At 34.5% G+C, this 24,247-nt stretch overlaps 1 protein-coding gene across 2 annotated transcripts; it reads right to left on the bottom strand.

Moving 5' to 3' along the window:
- Window positions 1–705: 705 nt before the first annotated feature.
- Window positions 706–15,352, bottom strand: LOC129254085 (protein FAM210B, mitochondrial-like). Of its 2 annotated transcripts, none has more exons than XM_054892542.2 (3): window positions 14,750–15,352; window positions 10,933–11,658; window positions 706–3,948 (listed from the first exon to the last, which is right to left on the bottom strand). In XM_054892542.2, the coding sequence occupies exons 2-3, from the start codon at window positions 11,595–11,597 to the stop codon at window positions 3,732–3,734; spliced, it is 882 nt and encodes a 293-aa protein (XP_054748517.2). In that variant the 5' UTR covers window positions 11,598–11,658; window positions 14,750–15,352; the 3' UTR covers window positions 706–3,731. The 2 variants fall into 2 exon arrangements, with proteins under 2 accessions (XP_054748517.2, XP_063951108.1); XM_064095038.1 differs by having other exon boundaries at window positions 14,889–15,134.
- Between the last annotated feature and the right edge of the window lie 8,895 nt (window positions 15,353–24,247).

The following is a 24,247-nucleotide window of genomic DNA, read 5'->3' as shown; positions in this document are numbered from 1 at the left end:
CAACCGAGGATGAATAATTCCCTCTATACTTTCGAAATAAAGGCCTGGTTTATTTGTTTTATATCCTACTTTAATAAGTTATAGAAATAGATATTGATAATCTAGTTCTTGTACTCTTAGTTCATCCTTTTTTTAATCTGAATCAAACAAGCTGCGCTGACTGACCTACTTTTCCTGAAGCGCTTAGCTACGCGCCCAGTGCGCGGAATGCGTATTAGTGCTTGCGCCATCATGTTCTGTTACGTCAATGATGGAATAGTCAACTATTCCATCATTGACGTCACGGAATAGCACATTTTCTTCGGTGGGCGTTTAATTTTCGACATCATCGCAAAATAGTGAGAATATGTTTGATCACATGATGCTATTTAAACCAATCAGCATACAGGATTTAATTTATGTAGGATATAAACATGTATATACAGGTAACTTTGCCTTAGTCAAATCTTCTTGACATAAAAGAAATTTGACTGAGAAGTAATATAACACATGGTTTCCATAATCTAGTGCCCGTTGAAGGTAGAATTTAATTTGAATGTAAGTCGTAAATCAAGCGCAAGTCCTGAATGCTCTCTTTTGATTGGTTGAAAATCAAGTTGCATATGATTTTAAGTTTTGTGGTTGATTGCAACTCTTTCTGTAATAGCCATTTTACAAATCCATTGTACAAAGCAACAACAAAAAAATGCTAAAGAAATAAAACAATTCTCTGTCAATTCCATGTTTCACATTTTATTATAATTCTTCACATGATACGCAAATACAAATTGAAAGAATTTTTTTTTTATATAATCAATTTTTACAAATCTTATAATTTGAATGAAGAACAAAAAAAATCACCTTTAGTTGTCTACAAATGCAAAAAGTAATGTGCATCTGAAAAAAATGATAATGCAATCTCTCGTACCACATGGAAGACAAGTAGTAAAAGGACTTCACATTTTAACTTTGAGATACATCATGATATGACTAAAAGCACGGCTTGTTTAAATATTATTTATTCTAAAAGTTCAACTGCAATGTTCCGAGCTGCTTTAAAAAATCATTGACAGGTAGAATATGACTTTTGCACTTGTATTGTTTGCTCTTCTTATCCAGGTTTTTTTTCAAACAGATGAAATACATGGATGGAGGTGATCCTTTTGAAAATGAACTTGAACTGTGTAAATACACCAATAAACAGAAACTGCCTGACTCATGTTTAAAACCGAGTGATTGGTGGGGTGACCGGTTCCTTGTTCTGTGAACCAATTTGTGCCCCAGCACAGCAAGAATCTTGATCAATTTTAACACTCAATGTTCGCTTGAATCAATGCACTTACAAAATTATTCATCATTTGATATTATACATGAAATATATAACATGGCACATAAAAGAACAAAGAGAGCATAAGGCCACAAATGAGTCAAGACCACTGCAGACCTTACAAAAGGTCTGCAACCCAATTTGGAATAAAAACAAAATAATATTATGTGAGCATCGAGACATAAGGCGTAATTGTTCAACTTTGATGCATGATGTGATTACTGAAATTCATGGCTATTGCAATCCTCCATGGTATACAAGTAAATTCATAGTGATTTCATTCAAAGGATTGTCTGCGATTTGAAACCAGTTCTGCTTTTTCTCTTTCATAAGAAATTATAATTCTCTTTTTATGTTTTATATAAGTCACAGATATTCTGTACCTTGAATAAATTCATATTTTCAGAAAATGTGGAAAATGACGTGTTTCAATACCAGATTGCTAAACAGACTTGAAAGGTGTGTTGTGGCCTTTAATACATAAATATACATATTTTCTACAGTTTGTTACAAAGCACTGTGGCAGATAGCTAACATGTACTGTACCTTTATACCCCACACGAGGAAGAGCCTACAATATATGAATAAATTACAGATAGAAATATATTACTTTCATTTCAGTTAGAGAAAGGGTCCTACACAAATAATGATTTGTACTGTAATGCCTTATACTACATACATAGATCCATATTAATACTTGCTTGAACAAGAAAAAAAAGAAAGAAACATCAACAATGAAGTCAGTAATAGCTTTCCAAGCTGATCTTTAGCATAAATTAGAGTTGTCACTTTAGACTGCCTTAAATTATTCGATACATTTTTGTCATATGGTGTATGTCCTTGGATATTATATAATACAATATGAGTATTAATCCACAATTGTGAATCATATTTCATGGATTTCTGGACACAGGATGGGTGACTTTTACATCACTCAAGTTTATTATTAGTGTTTTTTACATTATATCTGAAGGATCAGTGTAAATTGTGTTTTGGAAGAAAAAGGGTATACATGTATGAGTCTATTCACTATTAAATGTTTATTATTGGGTCAAGATGAATATGTTTTTTATGATAAATGTTCACATTTTTATTAATTATGAAAGAATTTATACATATAAAGCTAAAGACTACAGTACATTGAAATTCATAACATATCCATGAACATAATTCCACCTGCACAGCAAATGTAAAAGTGGATATTTAAAAAATTGCATTTTAATACTTCATTATAATATATGCGAAATACATAACATGTGGTAGGAAATTCAGGAAACACATATTCAATGTCAAGGATATAAACAAAATTTTATTGATAATTAAAATTTCAGAGTATATTCGTGTTGACCATTCACTTTCCCTCATACCAAATCTATCCTTATCTTGTAATTGTCACACCATACAGGTAAATCACAATAATATCTATGATATTAAAAATGCATTTATCATGAAGAGAGACAGAGGGAGAGAAAGAAAGAGGGGTGGGGAGGGGGCAAATCGGGCAATACATGTGTATGTTGTTTTACAGTTTACACAAAGATACATTTTATGTCATAAGATATGGGAACTGATATTTCAATGACAGTAGCATTATATTATACATTAAACTTTTTGCCCAAAGTCCAATTGTTCTCACACTCATCCAGGGGCTGCAGAAAAATACCAAATTGGCACATCAAACAAAATACTACACAACAGATTATATTGATAATATCTACAATGGTATTGGTTATACACTTGACCATTTGTCACTGAATTTGAAATTTTGGTTTAAGCATGGATTGTGATAAAAAAGTTGAAGAAACCCATATTTTTCATCTTGTCATATGGGCCATGTAGTAATGCAGATATTGACAGGATACGGTATTACCTTTTAGCCATGGATTTGACATGGTTTGTGTCATTCTGCGTCCCCAGGGGCCTGTTGCATAAAACTTTTGCCATAAAAAAATTCTGGCAATTAACAAATACTCTAGCAAACAAAATTATGCCACTGACATTTAATACATCGTAAAACTCTGGCAAAAAAAAAAAGCCAGAGATTTTCTTTTATACAACAGGCCCCAGGCATCTTGATATATTCAATTCAAATATGAATTGGTCAAGGAAAGGTAATTCTTATCATGTAATCTATACCAATGGTTTCTATATCTTTGCAAAATATATTTATTTGTACTTTTTATTCTCTACTGGATCCAATTCAAATGAAATGAAAAACAAAACAAGTTTACAAGCAATACAAACAAAGGCATGATAAAATGCAGGAAGTAAGTAAACTTCTTCAAGAGTCAGAATTTTGTTTCAAAATAATTCAGCTCCAAACTGTGTGAATTTTTTTCACTTTCCAAATTTCAGTCTTGATTTCTATCCATCCTGTTCAGTCATATGTAGGAGCTGGGAAGACTCATTCAGTTTGCATTTCAATTCATTTAGTTGGGAGCGGCCGCTTTAAAAGCCCTATCCCTCGAAGATACCTGACGATGAAAGGCGTGCATGTCAATGTGATGCCGATGCGTACTGGAGCAAAGACTTTGTGGACTGCGTAGGCCATGACGAATGTGCTGGTTCCGGTTGCAACCTTGGACTGGATGATGTCTGCACTAAAACCCAGTGTGGAGAGGAGAGACTGCATATCTATTCCACTGTAAGATAGGAAAGGGGGGAGGGACAGACCAAATTAAGTATATAATAATAGAATTTTACGATATAAAATATTAATCATCAATCAATAATCAATGGAAAGGGAACAGACAGGTTGATAACAATTGAGTTTCACCATATCACTTTATCAATTAATGTCCTTTATGTTTGTATGAGAGGAATGATGAGGGTTATATAGGTGAATTGAATGAAGAATAAAAGAGGGAAGCTTAGATTGGCAGAAAAAAAAAGAAATTACATGTATGTTCACCATGAGAGGTTGCTAAATTTGTGAAGCTGTTAAATTCAAATTTTTGTGGGAATCAAGCAATAAGATTTAAATGTTACAAAAAATTTAACTCTAATTGATCCATTCCACATCATATGGAGTCTCAAGTAAATCACACGAGTATTGAAAGAAAACATGTACAAAGATACAAAGCACTCAAGGGCACTAGAAAAAGACCTGTATGTCCAACAAAATGACATAATTATTTTTCTTTGCTACAGAATAGTTTGACTCATACTTTTTCATTTAGAACTCTACAATACCGAGGTGGCCATGATTTCGGATTCTCTATTTCCATTCTAATGAATTTCATAGTAGTTGCTACAACTGGAGTTCATATTTTCAAATTTACATGTAACTATCAGCAAATCAGCATAGTCCATCTCATACATGTACATGTGAAGTAGAGAAAACACAATTTTGCTACATACATTACAAATGCTACAATTAGCATGTACTTGGTAATAATCATAAGGTTGGGTTCTTTTATTTAAAAAAAAAAACCTGGAATAAATACTTTGCATATTCTCCTTTCTTTGTATACAAATGTGTTTCCTGTTATAATACATGTAGGCCCCTATTAATTGTATTTACTTTTTTTTCTTAGATCGCTTTTAAAGCTGTCACTATTCTTCATACATGTATTTGGGGTTCTAAAATAATAATAATTCCAACACTGCATGAAGCCATTTATAAAAAAATTGCCAGTGTACATTATATTGCACACTGTTTATAAGTAGGGAAGTGGGAGATAGATTCCCTGTTAAAAGTTTGTTGACTGAATAAATCTTTGTTATACAAGTGGCATAAGAATGACTTGTGGTTATGCTGAGGGGGATGACACAGCACTTTTGAATTCTTTGTTTGTAAGCCCTTTTCAATGCATGTACACTGTACATGTGCAAACACCCGAGTAGCTAATATCTGGCCATGTGTTTTGATCTCACCCCATTTGTGTTATACAACCTAATTCTATTGAAAGCACACCAATCAGAATAAAAATTGTCATAACTTCAAAATATTCATTCTATCCATACAAAAGTATACATTTCAGAAAGGGAATCTCCTACACGGGATTCCATAAATGGCATTAAAATAAAGGTGAACTGAAAATGTTTGACTCCTTTAATAGGACATCCAATCCCAATATACTTTTTTTTTGTAACAACCATATTTTATTCCTCTTTGCCTAGACCATAAATTTCTGATCCTATTTGAATTTCTCATCAATTTCCCTTTAGGAATTCATTCATTTCTTCAAGGACATTTTGATATAAGTATGCAAATTTATGTAAAATTTTTAACATAAACACATTTAACGTAGGAAACATGACTCTCCAACCTCCTTTGCCAATTATTTGTTTTATGTCTTGTAGTGTCGCGAAATCATGTGCTAATGCACTCGTATCAAAACAAATGTTAGAGTATACCGGTATTCAGCTTTGAAGTGAGCTTTCAAATGACATCCATTTCATGGCAATACCTAGAGCTCTGTTCAATTGAAATATTGTATGTTAAGCCAAATGAAATTTTTAAGTGTATTAAACAAAACCACCTATTCAAGGGGTGAGTTCAAAATGCATGGCCATCTGTATCTTAGCATATCAATTGGATACTTCAATAATACTTCAATTTTTTTAAATTCTATTTTTTGCTGTCTCATTATTGAATGTGCTTTATCATCATAGTGTTAATTTATTCAACTACGACAAGTCATTAATTCTCTTTATTTGCACAAAGGATATAACCATGAAACATCAAACATATCCTTCCAGAATTTCAAAGAATATATTATTGGTGTCTAGATATACTTGTAGAAGTGATTAAAGAGGAGTAATTGTAGTTACTTAGAAAATAGAATAGATAACTAAAAGCCTACAAGCAAAGCAGTATTTGTGTAATTCATGAATTGTTTGCTTACTGATAATAAATTGGCTCAGTAGGATGACAAAGCTTTTTTATTTTAATAAACAAAGTGCAGAAGTACGATCTGACACAAATTTAAAGACCATATCCAAAGAAAGACAAAGAATGATAAATTTAACAAATTGTATTAAAGAGTGCAAGAATAAATTTCATCCATTTTCAGAATAGTAATTACTTAAGAGTCATGAAACTTGGCATCACTTTTCTCCTCTATCTGGCCTGACATCTACATGTATAGTGTGAGTAAAAAAAAAACTTGACACCTCACAAATCCCCAATTTAAGAAAGAAATATGTCATAAATGATAATGATAATCATTATATACGGCCGGAAAGAGTATCTTGTCCCAAATAATTTGATTATCAAATTATTTGGGACAAGATTCTCTTATTTGATACAATATGTATGCCTTCACACTTGGATAATCAGTACATGTACGTATTCTTTGAAGTGATGTAAATTTTGATTTGCGCCAAAGTAAGGCATGACTGCAATGAATGAACCCCAGATGCCAATCATGTCATAATCCTACATGAGTTAGTAAACATACATTTGCAAATTATCCCTTTTCAATGAAACTGAAAATGAAATTGAGAATTGATACTTAAAAGTGTTCATTAAGCAATTATAATGTAAATTACTGAAAAAGTGTTATGAAATGGATTTTAATGCAACCCTTGTAGGATTTTGACATCATTGATATCTGGATTCATTCAATGCAGTCTCATGCCTCACTTTGGCGTAAATCAAAATTTACATCACTGCAAATAATACCTCCTGATCATCCAAGCATTAACACATACCACATGAATATTATTCAGAACATACTCTTTCAGGCCGTATATTCTAATTATGTGTACATGACAGTTTGCTGCTTTAAATTAGGGATTTGTGAGGTGTCAAGTTTTTTTTTTACTCACACGGTAGTTTGCAGGCACAACACCAGCTGAATTCCATAAACATCATCAGGGTCCCATAACACAAAGGTTAACGATTAATTGTATGCTTGATTTTCATGATTAATTGAATATTGTAGTCAATGCAATCAATCGTAAAAAATGTTCTATGATGTTACGGGCCCCTGAGCTCTGTAGACTCAACGCCGTCCTTGTACTCTGGGAATTGTTTATGTACAGTACAAAATGTTATGATTTGTACATACTGTAAAAAGCCTATCTAGAAGAAATTCTTTTGCGGCTCAGATCTCCTGGCCGAAATTTATTTCTGGACATCACACCATGTGATGCTGCTGATGCATTTGTTATTTTGCTGGAAAAAGTTATAGCAAAGTTTTATGATTTCATTGTTCTAAAAATTACAAACTTGGCAAATTAATATTTTATTTAATTAATGACTGGAAAGTGCATGAAATACTAACTTGAAAATGTTGTGTGCTTTGATAGGTACAACTTGCAGCATGAGACCACACTTTTGTCTGTCTGTCTTTCAGTATAGCATTTTGTTTAGCAACGAGAGGCAGAGTACATTATGCAATCTACAACAGCTGGCTCTTCAAAACATTTTTGCTTGTAAATTTGGAGGAGCCAATCAGTACTGTATTTTCACTCTTAATTTAACATGATTTAAAAATCAAAGTGATTTTTTAAGTATGCACTTTATCATCATCATCTAGGTTTTCAAATCAATATACATGTATATTATAGGCCCTATGACAGGGTCTTTAATCAAGAAAAAAATAACTTCAACAGGCATTTGCCAAAATAAATACATGCACAATTTGCACATTAATGGTAGATAAATGATGGGCATCTGACTCCCTGCATTTTTCTTTTTTGAACCTTTTTTTTTCTTTTTTGTTTCTTTGGTTATTTTTTGCTTTATATCTTGTAAGCAAACATTAAATTTGACCCTTTGAACAATCAAAGTTTTATTACTTTAAAGATAAACCTTGATAAGTCATAAGGTCATTAACCCAATTCGTAGAAAATATATACTGAAATCATGCCAATGACATTGTGATACAGCAGCTTCTACATGTAAATGCCCATAAAATTTGAAGAGAGGAAAAAAATAAGGTTGATTCAAATTTGAGAAAAAAAAAACTTCATACTGAAAAAAAAATTAATACTTTGTGGTCACTACTATTTGGTTACTGAAAATGAAAACATAGTTTTTCATGAAATATCAAATTACCCAGGTCAGGCTGATATTTTACTTTTGACTGAATACCAACTGAATAACATTTCAATAATTTATTCAAATATATATTGGTTGTACATGCACATATACTTTGTGGTCACTACTATTTGGTTATTGAAAATGAAAACATAGTTTTTCATGAAATATCAAATTACCCAGGTCAGGCTGATATTTTACTTTTGACTGAATACCAACTGAATAACATTTCAATAATTTATTCAAATATATATTGGTTGTACACGCACATATACTTTGTGGTCACTACTATTTGGTTATTGAAAATGAAAACATAGTTTTTCATGAAATATCAAATTACCCAGGTCATGCTGATATTTTACTTTTGACTGAATACCAACTGAATAACATTTCAATAATTTATTCAAATATATATTGGTTGTACACGCACATTTATCAACCATGAATGAAATATCCTTTTATAAAGCTTTGAACAGGTCAACCATTCCATGAATATTAATGAATTCTGATACATGTATTTTTAGTCATGGTCTTTCAAAGTGAGGATTGTTAAGAACTGACATTGATGTGTTGCACATAATGCTAGAAAAAATTGTTTAATAAAACATGCATGTAACATGCATACATACACAAATATTCAACTTTGTCAGATTTATTGTCCAACTTTCATCAGAAAATTATGTATGATCTATATTTTTTCTGATTCTAGAAATCAGTTGGTAATTAACTTTTTTAAATGAGGAGTGTTGAAGGCAAAAGATTATATACCATATAAAATCCCAATCATCGGATCCCAATATACTTTGAAGTGAATTATATTTTGAAACTAGTGAAACGCCTCTGGCAGTCTCGCCTGCATTACACGATTCTATATAGGAGCAGTGCTGACTTTGAAAACAGCTATTAAATAATTATTCACAAAAGAAAACACTCATATGATTATAAAATACTTCATGTATGTCGATTGACCCAACATGACCTTTGACCATGATCACGTGACCTTAGACAGGTGCAAAAACAATCATTCATACTTGATTACCCTTTAGATGTTACATGAACTAGATGCATAAACTTTCAAAGTTATGATGCCAATTCAACAAATACCCCCAACACGGCCAAAGTTCATTGACCCTAAATGACCTTTGATTTTGGTCATGTGACCAGAAATAAGCACAAGATATCCAGGGATACATGGTTACTCTTATGTCCCAAGTTTCATGAAATAGATCTATAAACTTGAAAGTTATGATGACAATTCCACAAATACCCCCAACATTATCAAAGTTTGTTGACCCTAAATGACCTTTGACCTTGGTCATGTGGCCTGAAACTGGCACAAGATGTTTGGGGATACTTAATTGCTCTTATGTCTAAGTTTCATGAACTAAATCCATAAAATGTCAACGTTATAATGACAATTCCACAAATACCCCCAACATGGTCAAAGTTTGTTGACCCTAAGTGACCTTTGACCTTGGTCATGTGACCTGAAACTCAGGCAGGATATTCAGTGATACACTATCACCCTTATGTCAAATTTTCATGAACTAGGTCCTTATGATTTAGAAGTTATGACGACATTTCAAAAACTTAACCTTGGTTAAGATTTCGATATTGATTCCCCCAACATGGTCTAAGTTCATTGACCCTAAATGACCTTTGACCTTGGTCATGTGACCTGAAACTCAGGCAGGATGTTCAGTAATACTTGATTACCCTTATGTCCAAGGTTCATGAACTAGGTTCATATACTTTCTAAGTTATGATGACAATTCCACAAATACCCCCAACATTATCAAAGTTTGTTGACCCTAAATGACCTTTGACCTTGGTCATGTGGCCTGAAACTCGCACAAGATGTTCAGGGTTACATGTACTTAATTGCTCTTATGTCTAAGTTTCATGAACTAAATCCATAAAATGTCAACGTTATGACAATTCCACAAATACCCCCAACATGGTCAAAGTTTGTTGAGTGACCTTTGACCTTGGTCATGTGACCTGAAACTCAGGCAGGATATTCAGTGATACACTATCACCCTTATGTCAAATTTTCATGAACTAGGTCCATATAATTTAGGAGTTATGACGACATTTCAAAAACTTAACCTTGGTTAAGATTTCGATATTGATTCCCCCAACATGGTCTAAGTTTATTTACCCTAAATGACCTTTGACCTTGGTCATGTGACCTGAAACTCAGGCAGGATGTTCAGTAATACTTGATTACCCTTATGTCCAAGGTTCATATACTTTCTAAGTTATGATGACATTTCAAAAACTTAAGTCGCTGTCGTCGGAAAAGCAGCGCCTATAGTCTCGCTCTGCTATGCAGGCGAGACAAAAATCATATTTAAATTTTAAAATATGTACCCATTCGAAGCATTTTGTACCAGTGGTCATCATTTTCCATGGGGAAATTGATATATAATATAATGTATCAATAATCATTCAAAAATTGGAATAAGACACCAGCTATACAAGGTACACATACTGAAAGCATGAAATGATTGATAAATAAAGCAACATGTGCATGGGGATTAATCGAGAAGGAAAAAGAGAGAGCCTGTTGGCAAGAAATGTATGATATATTTTCCAAAGCACGGGAAAGCTTGAAAGATGGATTTTTATTCACCTGGATACCGCTAAATAGAAACCTCCAAGTGACATGAGTGAAATGCAGACATGGAACACAACAACAGTAGAGCCATAATCACGCACAGCCATCTTTAGTCTTTGTCTCTGACTAACCTGGCCTTGGTCTGGCTGAGGTTCAGTCTTGTCCTGGCTACTCTCTGTTGAGTATTGGGCCATGGCCAGTGGGCTCGTTGCCTTTCTTGAATGGGCTGAGGAGGACCACAATGGCAGTTTAGCAGCAGAGGACGTGTGGTAGTGGCGTTTTCCATCAAGAAAGCTGTTCACTGTTGTTGCCTGCATGATGTCCTTCAGGTCCATCTTGGTGAACATGGAGAGAGTTCTGCAGTAGCGTGTGCTGCCAGGAAGACAACTCCCTTGAAGGATGCAAGCCATGTCGTCCGACCAAGGCTCGTAGGCTTCCCCGAAGCGGGACCCGCCTGAGGAATGGCATTTCCAGCCAGTGTGGATCTGACGCTGGACGCCTTGCGCGACATCGTTGCGGTGGTCATGAATCCGTGTGGTATTGCCTACTGCTGCAGCTGCTGCAGCCCTCTTTTGAGTAAGTTCTTTCAGCGCCTGGACAAGAGATTTCTGTAGGTCATTTTGTTTGAGTTCCAGGATAACTCTCTGATGTCCTTGAATAAAGTGTGTTAGACGCTGCATGTTGCTTCAGGTTTGGTCCAACTGCAATGAGCAGATCCTATATCCTCGATTAATTCTTGATCTGGATAAAGAACAAATAGTAAGAAAAATGTAATAAAAAAAAAACATGTTTAACAAGAAGAAAATTCAAGATACACATAAACAAATACAAACAATTCTTCAACAACCCATGCCTTAAAATCCCTAAAAAGGGATACTCCAGGCTGAAAATAATAATATCTACATAAATAGAGTAAAATTCACTTTTTTAAATGCTGAAAATTTCATCAAAATCCATTGACAAATTAAGTTACTGAATTTAAAGTTGTGCAATATTTTGTGGAAACAGTTTATAGGCCTATATGAACATCTTCATGAATACCCATAAGGTGTGCTGATAATGTCACATCCACAATTTCCTCATTCTTATGTTATTACATGAAATCATAATTGTTTCATATCTTCTTACAAGTGTGAATGATATGGCTCCCTATTAATATAAAATAAGTTGTGCTGCAATGAGTATCTAATGCATATAAATGTAGACATATATGCATTAATACAGTAGTTTATCATTTTTTTTTAGTTCTTGGAGGAAAAAAAATTGAATAAACATAATTTCATGTAATAAAATTCAAAATAACAAGTGGGGATATATCATCAGTTTGCTCATTATAAAATATTCATGAAGACATGGCATGCACCTAGATCTAGAACACCTATGAGTGCATTGTATCTCAGTTGTACATGGAAATCATAGACACAAGTTCACACAACGCACTCACATCGATGGTGTTCAAACTTGATTTAGACCCATCCTAAAGGGGTAAAAAACATAAAATTATCATATGAATTTGGTTGAGTCTTTTAATAGCGAATACATAATGACCTTCATTCCAAATTTAGTTGATAAAAATCAGTTAAATCAAAAGATTTCCACAGCTCAATGATGTTTACTTTTCTTGCTGTTTGACTCTGCGACCAGCAATTTCTCGTCTAAAGAGGGCACAAGATTTATATTCATATCAAAGACACTACATGGAAAAGACTAGGCACAGAAACTATATGTACATGTATTTTACACACAAATTGATGCAAAGCGCTTACGCAAAGTCGGCAAAGTGTCCGGTCTTTTCATAGTAGACTTTGGTGTACCGTTTGTTGACAAACGAACAAAGCTTGTACTGCTAGTTTGAAAGGCATGTACAGTTTCTATTTTTGTTTTAATTTATCATCCCTTTCAATGATTTCCAAAAAAGTGTTGGGCTATTGTGGAAAGTTGAGTTTTGGCTAGATGAGATTGCTTCTTTTAGAAGATTTGTTTGAGGATCTGTTCGGTGCGCTCCTAACTAGAAAATAAACTAAAAATGCGAGGAATTTTTTATGCAAAGTTTGTTTTCAATAAGATGTGCCATATAGGTTCAAGATTGTTTGAATTTGGATTCTTTTTCTCCTTAAACTGGAATCCCACCATAAGTATGTGAATGAAAGTAATTCACCACTTAAGATTCTTTGAATTCCTTTTTTGTTGATTGTAATTGGGCATTTGCCCTCCTCTTTTTAATGAGTGAAGACTAATCACCCTGACATTCCTTCAAAAGATAAAAAAAGTTCTGCCCAGTTAACAAAGTAAGGGTTGGAAAGGATGTAAATTAGTATAGCACTAGATCGTAAATGGACAATTTTAGAGATTGTGGGAAGAACTGAAGGTCTTAATGATCTAGGTACATTGATTCTTAAGTGATGTGGTCAGATTGATTGCGAGATGTAGAACACAACTTTAATCGGGAGATTCATATTCATTCCATCTCTCCAGCTTTTTCTCGGCATACGGTAGGGGTAGCATTCACTCTAGCATTCGCTCTGTGAAGACCGAAGAGAAACATTTATTCTCGGTTCTCGATACTTTGATGCTTCTGAAGTGAGGTGTAATCTTGTAATAAATTATTAATTTTGTAATGATTTCAGATTGTAGCCCTGTACTTCTTTGGAGTGACCTATTTTCAACCTGCGACATTATCATCACCAAAAATAATCTTTAACTTTAAGTACGTTTTTGAAGGTATCGCATTAATTAGTGCCCTGTGCCCATATTTTATGATATCGTTAGACCTTCATCCATATAATCGTGGTAATTGTATACTTTCTGTTTTCACAATTCGTTTGGAGAAATATTTAGACCATTGGCATAAATCACCCTAGACCAAAAGCTTCGGTCTCTGTTATGTTGGTTGTTCAGCTGAACTCCGTTGGCTTCACTCACCAAATACAGAGACCGAAGTTCTAGCGCGATCTGTACAGGGGACTCAATGGCCATATGTTTATGTACTTAAGATCGGATAAAACGGGGAAGTGAATTTGCGCGACAGCCGAGGTAAGTCACTGTTTTTGTTCCTTTTAACTCGATTTTTCGCCGTTTCTTGGCAATTAATGCCAAGAGGGAATATCAATTTGCATTTTGGTCGCATTAATTTTCAAAATGTTTATTGATTAAAGACAAAAATTGAAGAGCCCCGACGGGGGGATTTTGCATTGCAAGTCCCCTAATGGTGGCTGCACGCTAGCGAGCCGTCTGTGTATGAGGAGAACTTTTTTAAAAAAATGTTTAAAAACTCCTCAAAACAGACGGCTGCCAGCTGTCTAAAATCACCCTAGTCCCGCGAGTATGGTCAAATACACGGTAAGCCCTGGGCCCTAGGCTCCCTGGGTTACACTCACCCTAGACCAAAAGCTTCGGTCTCTGTTATGTTGGTTGTTCAGCTGAACTCCGTTGGCTTCACTCACCAAATACAGAGACCGAAGTTCTAGCGCGATCTGTACAGGGGACTCAATGGCAATATGTTTATGTACTTAAGATCAGATAAAACGGGGAAGTGAATTTGCGCGACAGCCGAGGTAAGTCACTGTTTTTGTTCCTTTTAACTTGATTTTTCTCCGTTTTTTGGCAATTAATGCCAAGAGGGAATATTAATTTGCATTTTGGTCGCGTTAATTTTCAAAATTTTTATTCATTAAAGACAAAAATTGAAGAGCCCCGACGGGGGGGATTTTGCATTGCAAGTCCCCTAATGGTGGCTGCACGCTAGCGAGCCGTCTGTGTACGAGGAGAAATTTATAAAAAAAAAAGTTAAAAAACTCCTCGAAACAGACGGCTGCCAGCTGTCTACACTCACCCTTGCCTTTCCCTCGCCTCGTCGACTCGGCCCTCGCCCTCGGGCTTGGCTGGCTTGCTGAGCTGAATATTAAATGCCGCTCCAGTCTCACTTTCCAATCTAAGCCGTACCCGCTGGGTTCAATAAAGTAAAGACCTACCGGTACGTAGTTTCAGCTCCAGCTCCGGCTCTTGGCTCTTTTTCTATCTAATTTTTAACTGCTAGCTGCTTGTGTTGTTCTGATCTGAAGACTGAATTCTGATTAGGAATGAAGACTTTTTCCGACCACTTCTAATAAATTAATTGCCGCAACGTCAACGAAAACCGTCCTTATGACATGTAAACCAAACCGGTCGAAGTTCAATCATGTATCATGCTCAGCCAAAGATCTTCGGTTAGTTAAGCCCACTGATACTGGTTTCACTGGATCGCGCGATTGTCACGGCCGTCGTAGATCTAAAATAGCGGCTCACATTTTCAAGGCTAGCACAGCATGACTTTAATCAAAGAAATCTGACATACCTGTCTCGTGGAAAAGGGTCCAATGCGTAGTCGTATGCATGCAGGAGCGACGTGCTCACAATCCCGCCGCCCGCCATCCCAACTCCCCTACCCGACCGTTTCGAGAAGTTGAGGACCCTAAATACCACTGGCGGATCCAAGGGGGGAGGGGGGCAAGCCAGCCCGTGCCCCCACCCCCTTTGAGAAGCAAAATTAAAATTTGTAAAGTTAAAAACGCTCGGTCAGGGAAGTCATTTTCTTATTTCTCAACAACCAAAAAGATCACCCTAAATAATGCCCAAAAAATTCAGAGCGCTTTTGAAAAATAAACAAATTTTGAGTCAAAACTTTTACCGCATTAGTAGGCCTATTGTTATATTTCCGCAGTAGCGACACCAAGATTTTGAAAACTGAAAACAAAAAATTGTATAACAAATGCTATCATAAGCATCCTACTCAAGCTGTAAAGTGCTCAAAATTTTGACAATTTTCTCATGCAGCTTCGCTCTCGCAGTGGCTGTTGATTGAGATAAATAAATTGTCTTGTTTAATAGGATAACTTAATTGGGGCTCATAGCCAGTCCTGCTCATAGCCCCTGGGAAGCGGGGATGCTGCAGTGCTTCAGCACCCCCAAGTTTTTGCTTTGGGGGTGATGCGTATACTCCATAGGCAGCACACCTTTGTAATTCTGATAGGTGTTTAAAGATCTCGCCAAAATGACCTACTGACTTTTAGTGAAACCCTTTTTTTGCTTGTCTAATTTCTCGAGACTAGAATAACTTTCATGAGTCTGTACATAGTGACCCCCCTTTAGTTTTGCCTTAATTGTCAAATTTACTTCAGCACCCCGGCAGTATAATCGCACACATGCAGGGCCCTGTGGGGGCTTAAAAATGCATTGTTTAAAGTCAATATGCTTGCATTATTTTTCCCATGGTTCGAGTTTTCATTATTTGTTTTAGCGAGATACACATCATGCAAGTTCATAATTTACAAAAAAATGCCGAGTAGTCCAGTTTCAAATTTTCAGCTCGCGCTACGCGATCATTCACCTTAGTATCCTATTCATGGCATCATCCTGTCATCATCTCAGGATATTAAAAATTTGGTGAGATATCATCTTGACGGGTCACAGCAAATTTCGAGCCACTAGCTCGCGCTTCGCACTCGATTTTGTGAAACAGGCAAGAAAAATCGTGTGCGCCTTTGCCCCTCAAACATGTCAAAATGTTCTGTTGTCCCCCATTTTGACCCCCTAGTTTAAATATCCAGGTACTGCCACTGGAGTAGAGACTTTTACCATCACGAAGCCTATCGAGCTGACTTGGGGGCACGTTTGAAAGAGACAGTGAAATAAAAAAGTACTTGTAAAAAAAGCATGGACAAAGAAAAATAATTGAAAGGGAAAAGTGATCACTGGCATAGATAGCACGGTGTACTCGTGATCAGGAGACCAGAGTGAAAATGTGCGCATTATCTCTCTCCAAAGAAAGTATTAGGGGACTGAATCAATAATATTCACATCGAGCCTTTTGGTGGCGTGAATCCATTCTATTGGCCAGCAACTTTGATTTATATGAATTGTGATTGCAAACTTATTGATTTGGAAGAGGAAGAAATTAAAATATTATTAAAAACAAATGTTGGCAAAATAATATACTTCTATTTAACCTTTCAAATTCTTTTATCAATTTTTTGATTTTCTTTCTTGTACAAATATGTGCAAAAGAGATTATTTATATTCTGTTAAAGAAAAAAGGTTATCTTTAAGAAGGTCTGTTTTTATTTGTCGATTAATATATCTCCGGTTTTCACATTGTTAAGTAAGAGAAATTGGGAAGTTTTATTTAATATGTAATAATTCTGAAAATTTGTTTGTAATCTCATTGATATTGATATATTTCTTTGTTTTATTTATATGTACAAAACCTTGCTTTATATGAATTATAAACTTAGTGATTTAAAAGAGGAAGAAAATAATTATCATTAAAAAAAATAATCCACGGCATCAGTTGTCAGACAGACAGGTGATGCGTATAGGAAGAGGGGCGATCGAGAGAGACAAACGTGGCGTGTTTCTTTTTCTTTCTTTCTTTTTTTTTTTTCGTTATACCAATGTATAATCAATATTTAATCAATACTTTTTACATGAAGTATAACAGGAAACTATATGTTTACCAACTCGAAAGTTCAGACCTACTCATTCGTTTTCCAGCTAAACTTCTGACGCACACACATTAATATTTTTGTATTCACTACATTCCTCCTCACTAATTGGTCCAGTCCCCAAATTCAGAGTAAAGTTATGACGTACACATGTTATGGTCATGGAGGTAGAAAGAAACCTCCCAAGGTTGAATCACAGTTGTCTGGCTGAAGAGTCTCGACTAGAACAATTTAAAGGAGTTCATTTCTGAACTCCATGCAGTCAGAATTACAGATTGGTTCCAGCATAAAGAAGGCATCACACCATTTTGTTGCATGCTGCACACTTCATTATTTTGGTGATTTTGATTCAGATTTAGCGTATGTCATCTTAAATATTAAAAGAAATATACACTGTAAAAAAAAAATTCTGAATCAGTAATTAACACTTAATGTATTTAAGTAGAATTTACAATTTGTAATTATTTTTCGTTTTTTTAAAGTAGTTTTAACTTGTCTTTTAATTTACTTGATTTATTTGCGTTCAATATACATTTAAGAACATTCACGTATTGATAGCTTGCTTTGATTGAGTAAATCTAACTCAATTAGGCAAAGATTATTATTACTTATAAAATCATGTTGAATGTACTTATATTTTTCAATGAACGCCATATTTAAATAATGCATGAATATTCATTAGAGCAAGTAAATGTTGTTTTCTTTTTAATAAATGTCATATCTATTTGTGTTTGAAATTGTTTTGGATAAGGGTGTGCTAACTATTTTATTCTTTTGTTGAATCAAAGAAAAATCACCATTAAATTGTAATTTAGCAGAAAATTTCAGATTTGTTTTTAGGTTTTCAGAAAATGCTTATATTATTCTCTCTCACTGTTTTATTTGTAAGAATGAAACGATCGCGTATAAATATCAATGTCAGTACCTATACCTGTACAGGTAAGTGACAATGCACAAAGTCTAATATTTAGATACAACATGTCTCAGATGAAAATGATGCCAACAAAAATTGGGACGATGGGGGACGGACTTTCGAATCCCTCTTCCCCCATTTGATTTTTTCAAATATTTAGTGATTGTTTTACTTAATTGAATTAAGTTATTGTAACTTAATTTTCTTGAGTAAAATGGATGCAAAGAAAATAAGTAAATTTTACTTAAAACTGCTAAACTCATAAATACTTTTAAAAAATAAGGCAATTTTTTGCCACAATTTTATTGAGTAATTTCAACTAATTTTTTTTTACAGTGTACACCCGTTCTCAAGGTCCCCCAAAAGTTGAGAAAATATAAACTTACCCTAAATGTATCAATGTTCTCCTTTTATATCGCTATTGTTTCAGCAATCAACATCTGTTCTTTCCGCTACTCCTCTCCTATTTTTGTTTTCCCCTCCCATTATTTCCCTGCACATCTTTACCCATTTTTCATTTACCAATTCTCCTCTTCTCCCTTTATGATTTTTCTAATTTTTCCCTTCTCCCTCTGCCTTCGTTCATCTTATTTCTCTCTTCTACTCTCCTATATCTTTGTTTCGTTCCATTTATCTACTCCTTTAATATCAAACAATTCTCCACCTTCCCTCTTTGTTAACTTTCTTTTCTTTCCATCCTTCCTTCTTTTTTCTTCCTTCCTTCCTTCCATCCTTCTTTCCTTCTCCAACGTACCACCCCCTTTCTCCGGTGTCCCATCCTGGTATAATACACCACATTTTTACTTTCAATCCCCACCTGTTCACTGTCCTCTACACACACAAAGAAATACAAAGAAACATACCAGAATATCAGAAGTATAAAATTAGTTTTTATACACCATGCAAGGAAAATAAATTTAGTTAATTCACTTATAACAACAATCTATGCAGGACACATTACAAAACATTAGCACAACTCTTATACTAATACATAACTGCTATTTTCAAATCTAGATTTTAAAATCTGGGTCATGTTTCATAAAACTTGTTACAATAACAAATAAAAGCTACTGAAATTGCTCAAGTTGATTGGCTGACAGTAAACTTGTTATCGAAATTGTGCATTTGCTATAATTACTAGTTTTCATTAAACAGGAATTAGAAGAGGATTAAATCCCCTACTCCTAGGAGAAAGTATTATATATAACCATGGAGCTATTACAGATGTATATCACAGGGGCCGTGGAAGCGGGGGGGGGGGGGGGGGGGCTGGGGGGCTTCAGCCCCCCACTTTTTTCCAAAACCGTGTACAAAAACGTAAAAATGACCATATGATTGTGATTTTTTGCATGGTCAGCCCCCCACTTTTGGCTCAGCCCTCCCCACTTTGAAAACCGTTCCGCGGCCCCTGTATAAAGATAAAACATGCTCTTACACATTTTAAATATCTTGGATGTACAGTGATTGTATTCAATGAACAAGGTATTGAAGGTTCAGAGTACTTAGCAATTGATAAAACAAAAGTACCTGCTAGGTCATTTGCAGCCCCCTTCCCTTTTACAAATCTTGCTAATAAAATGGAATTACAATGTCAATCTAATACAAAAATGCATCATGAAATCATAATAAACCAGTGGGGCAGATTGGAAATAAAGCAAGGTACAAGTGATATTTGTTTGGATAAAATATTCAAAATTATAGAAAAACCTCAAATAAACTGAAAACATGACACATTAACACTATCCTTTATCACAGTGCATATAAAGATATTACAGATGCAAAGAATGTCACAGCACATCAAAATCATAACCAGGGGAGGGGACGTCTCATTTTCACAGCATCCAAATAAAAGTCAATCGCTTTCTATAACTTAAGCAACATCAAACAAGGATCACCAAAATCTCTAAGAACATCACGAAAACATCCTTGATTTTATTATCAATAATGACCATTTCTGGCCACGTCTCCTCTGGACTTTGAAACATTTACATCCCTTCTCTTTTATTTGATCAATTTTCGATACCTTTTAGAGCCGTCCGGATTACCAGCCCAATGCTGCAAGATATTCACTTTCATGATTTTCATCCATTTACATGTATGTGGATACTGATGTATCAGTTTTAATGAAACATATATCCCTCTCTCCCAATTATATTACCAGAAGAAAATGGTTAAATTTTTAGCCATGAAATAGCATGTTCAATAAAGTGTTGAAGAAAAAAAAATGAAGAGGCTTGTTGATGTTAATCATAACTTAATAACAAACGTAATCATTAAATAACAAAATCATTGTTAAGCTTAGGGTCTCTTTTTCATGTGACTCAACTCATATGATGCCTATTTTATGCCTGACTGGGCAAAAACAAATTGAAGGGAGCCAAAAGTTATTTGGTAGATGGTTTCTTTATTCTAAAGAGAGAGAGAGAAACCCTCTAAAAGTCAATTTCTGCTCTTTCATATCCCATCCAAAATAAAATTTGGAACAAATAAATCAAGAAAGTAATAGAGACCCTAAGCTTTACAATGATGCTAAAACACCACAAATTTTCAATTATTATTTTTCATTTCTGGGATACACTCATGCACTGCCTACTATGAATCCAGTATCAAGAAAAGATATTCAGTATTTCTCATAATAATTAACAATATTCAATTTCATGCCGATTTAGCATCAAGCAACATCTTATAGGAGTAATAGGATAATGTGTGTCAGTCACTGGAGATGGAGCCAACATGTATTTCAGATACTAAACACTCCCATCGATTTTGTGTAGGTTTCTTTCAGCAATAAATAAGAAAAACAGTACCATCATCTCTAAAATCAACTGCATATTTTTTCATGTTAATTATCCACAACCCAACGATATTATATGGAACAAAATCCTGTCACACCATACATTTGTCTACAAATTAGTCTACATTTCTTTTACATAGTTCAACATTGGCAAATTTGTTAGTTTTAATTTAATACATGCTTTCTATAGCCATTAGGAAACATAGTTTACTCTCTACACCCTTAGATTACAATTTGAATAAGTCTATTTTCTATTTGTTTTTAGTTGGGTTCAGGTGTTTTCTATATTCCTTAAACTAAGTTAACAACCACAGTAATACATTGTACCATAAATGTTTTGTTATTAAAATAATTAGACAAGCTATTGGCTCTCAAACCTGAATAACAGAAACATCTAATATTTGATTTCCTTTAAATACATGTGCCCTGCTTATACACAAAGTTCATGATCAGCCTCATTCTACTGAATCTCATCAAACTGATATTTGACAATAATGTTAATATACACTGTATAAGCAAAAATCTAATCGCCATTGTGGGGGGGGGGGGAGGGACAAATATGAATGATCAAATAATCTAGAAAATGTAAAGAGCTGAAAACTCAATGGTTTGAATTTCAAAATGAACGACTCAAAAGAACCAACACAACTTCGTTTCGATCGATAACTCCGTTGAATGATTTAGACTGTAAAAACTTGACAGACATATTCCCATTTTGTGTGCAACTTGCAACACTGCAAACTGCAAAAGATTTGAAAAAAGTACATTTCAGACATCACCATCATGTAAGGAATTTGAATATACAATATTTAAAAAAAACATGTGATATGAAGTAATGTATCTTGTAATATATTTCATGATATGAAAAAAAATAAACAAAAGAGTCCACTGATTTCAGAATATGTTGTGACATATATATACGCATAATAGATCCTAAATACATTTTTAAGTGTATAGTACTGTGAGAGTATGACAAATATCTACAGAAATAGTGAAAGATATATTATAGACAGGGGGAGGAGAGGGGCAGTCAGGTAGAAAACAAAACAAAAATAAAATAAAAAGTCAAGGGTTATTGCTTCACAAAGAAAAATAAAATAAAACACTTAGTCCAAAGCAAGATAACAAAATAAATGCAGACTACAAATTAACACTCTACAGGCTATTTCTATAAGAACTGCAAACTTATGCATGCAATGTAAAAACATAATCTTGACTGCAAATCGAATCACAAATTAAATGTAAATGCTTATATATCTAAGACAAATTCTCAATTATTGAGCCTCTATTTCATTAAATGACGAAACTCCTCAGAATACATGCAGACAATATATCAACTTGTCAATCACTTGGGTCGTAATGGCATTAACCATCTCAAGTATGTCTCGGCCCCGTCTTACAAAGAGTTGTTGTAGATCCAATCAACCACATCTATGGAAAGCCAGCAACATCAACATCCATTATGCATGTTTGTTCAAAATATTTTCTATGATGTAAATTCATACATTTGTTTTCTTGAAAATTCAGTTTGCTTCTCTTTGTTTACAAAGAACATTGTTCAAATTTCTTGTAGAAAATATTATGACAATTATGGATTTCCATAGAATTGAGGTTGATCGGATCAATCGTAACTCTTTGTGAGACGGGACCCTGGTGTGTCTAAAATAATATGAATGGGACCATAACAAATCTGTTCCCACACAATGACAAGATTACTCTGCAAGTGAAACCCTCGAGTTATACCACTGTTTCAAAAAAGAATTGGACTACAATATTTTACAATTGACCATTCAAGATATTAATATCATAAGACTATCGATGGCAAAGGGTTCAAAGAGGGAGTGAACTAAGCAACACTGTGTTTTCTCTCATTAGCTGTGTGTTATAAATAGCTAGTCTTAAAATATACCTTTTGAGGTAACATTTATCAATACAGAAAATATATTGGCCTATAAATAATTTAATTTGTGAAGAGAAACTATGTTTTTTAGAAGAAAATTACCTGTTTTGCTACTTGGTAAATGCGATATGAATGTATCGAGTAGTGAATTCATGTTTCATCATTCAAATTGCCCTGTATTACAAGACTACACTGCTTGGAATGTTGCATTGTTGGTAATGAACCTAGTCAGATATGAGTAATTAAGAACTTGAGGTGGCGCTATTAGGGCTGATGGTTCGTGTGCCCTTTAAATAGAGTACACCAATACAATTTCTATGATTTGAAAATCGCCCAATATTTTCACTACTGTACCGACATAGACATAGTCTGTGGAATTGAGGGGGAAAAAAATCTGAAGTGAATCCACCAAAGTTCTTTGGCATGAACATCATTCAACATTTGCCTCTCTCTACCCAAGAGAGAAATTAAATCTGTAGGTTAAGAAAAATCAAATGGTTTGCAATGATCTTTGGTTTTGAAGAAAACATCCCGTAATTTTCCACTTGATACCAAGGAGAAATTGTGTTCTTTGGATTCGGAATGCATAAAGCCTATGAATTTCATCGTCCCATGTGGTATGAATATGACTAAGATATCATTGACATTGTCTTTAAAATTGTATGGTGCATAAAGGGAATCAAAAGTGAAACTATTTGGCTTATCATTAATCCCAAAATTGGTTTCAGATATCTATCGGTAATCGTATACCATGCTACACTTGAAGTCTTTAGAACAAATGATTTCACACGAATGATTGGACACCAACACAATCCATGAGAGCTTTCACCACTGAACACATAGTAAAATCAGTAATAGAGAGTGTTGGCATCATTCATTTTGCTTGCAATTGCTGTAAAATCCATGTATGAAACCGCCAAATATTAAAATAAAAATGGATTGCATCTACCGTTGACCTCTACCTTGCCCCATGAAAGAAAGGTTTGTGATGGATTGCTAACAAGGGACAATTCTGATTGGTTCTGAGTCAGCATTTGAACGAAATGTGCAACTAACAGCGATGTTGACTGGACATTGCCATTGAGTGATTGATTGCAAGCATTTGTGATATAGATCCCCAATCTGAAATGATCTGGGGCCCTTTGACACAAAGATTAGAAATCGATCACTAGACTGCAATAGCCAATCGACATCACTGTGGAATGCGAACATAAGACATCCACACCCACTATCAGCCAACACAA

Source organism: Lytechinus pictus, chromosome 2 (genome assembly GCF_037042905.1).
Source record: "Lytechinus pictus isolate F3 Inbred chromosome 2, Lp3.0, whole genome shotgun sequence".
Taxonomy (NCBI): Eukaryota; Metazoa; Echinodermata; class Echinoidea; order Temnopleuroida; family Toxopneustidae; genus Lytechinus; species Lytechinus pictus.
Note: the sequence above shows the minus strand (reverse complement) of the source record. Positions and strands in the feature narration are given on the sequence as shown.

Coding starts and splice junctions, on each gene's coding strand:
- LOC129254085 (XM_054892542.2), bottom strand. CDS start 11,597: ATGCAGCGTCTAACACACTTTATTCAAGGACATCAGAGAGTTATCCTG. Junction 3,949..10,932: donor TTCTATTTAGCGGTATCCAG/GTGAATAAAAAT, acceptor CCTATCTTACAG/TGGAATAGATATGCAGTCTC.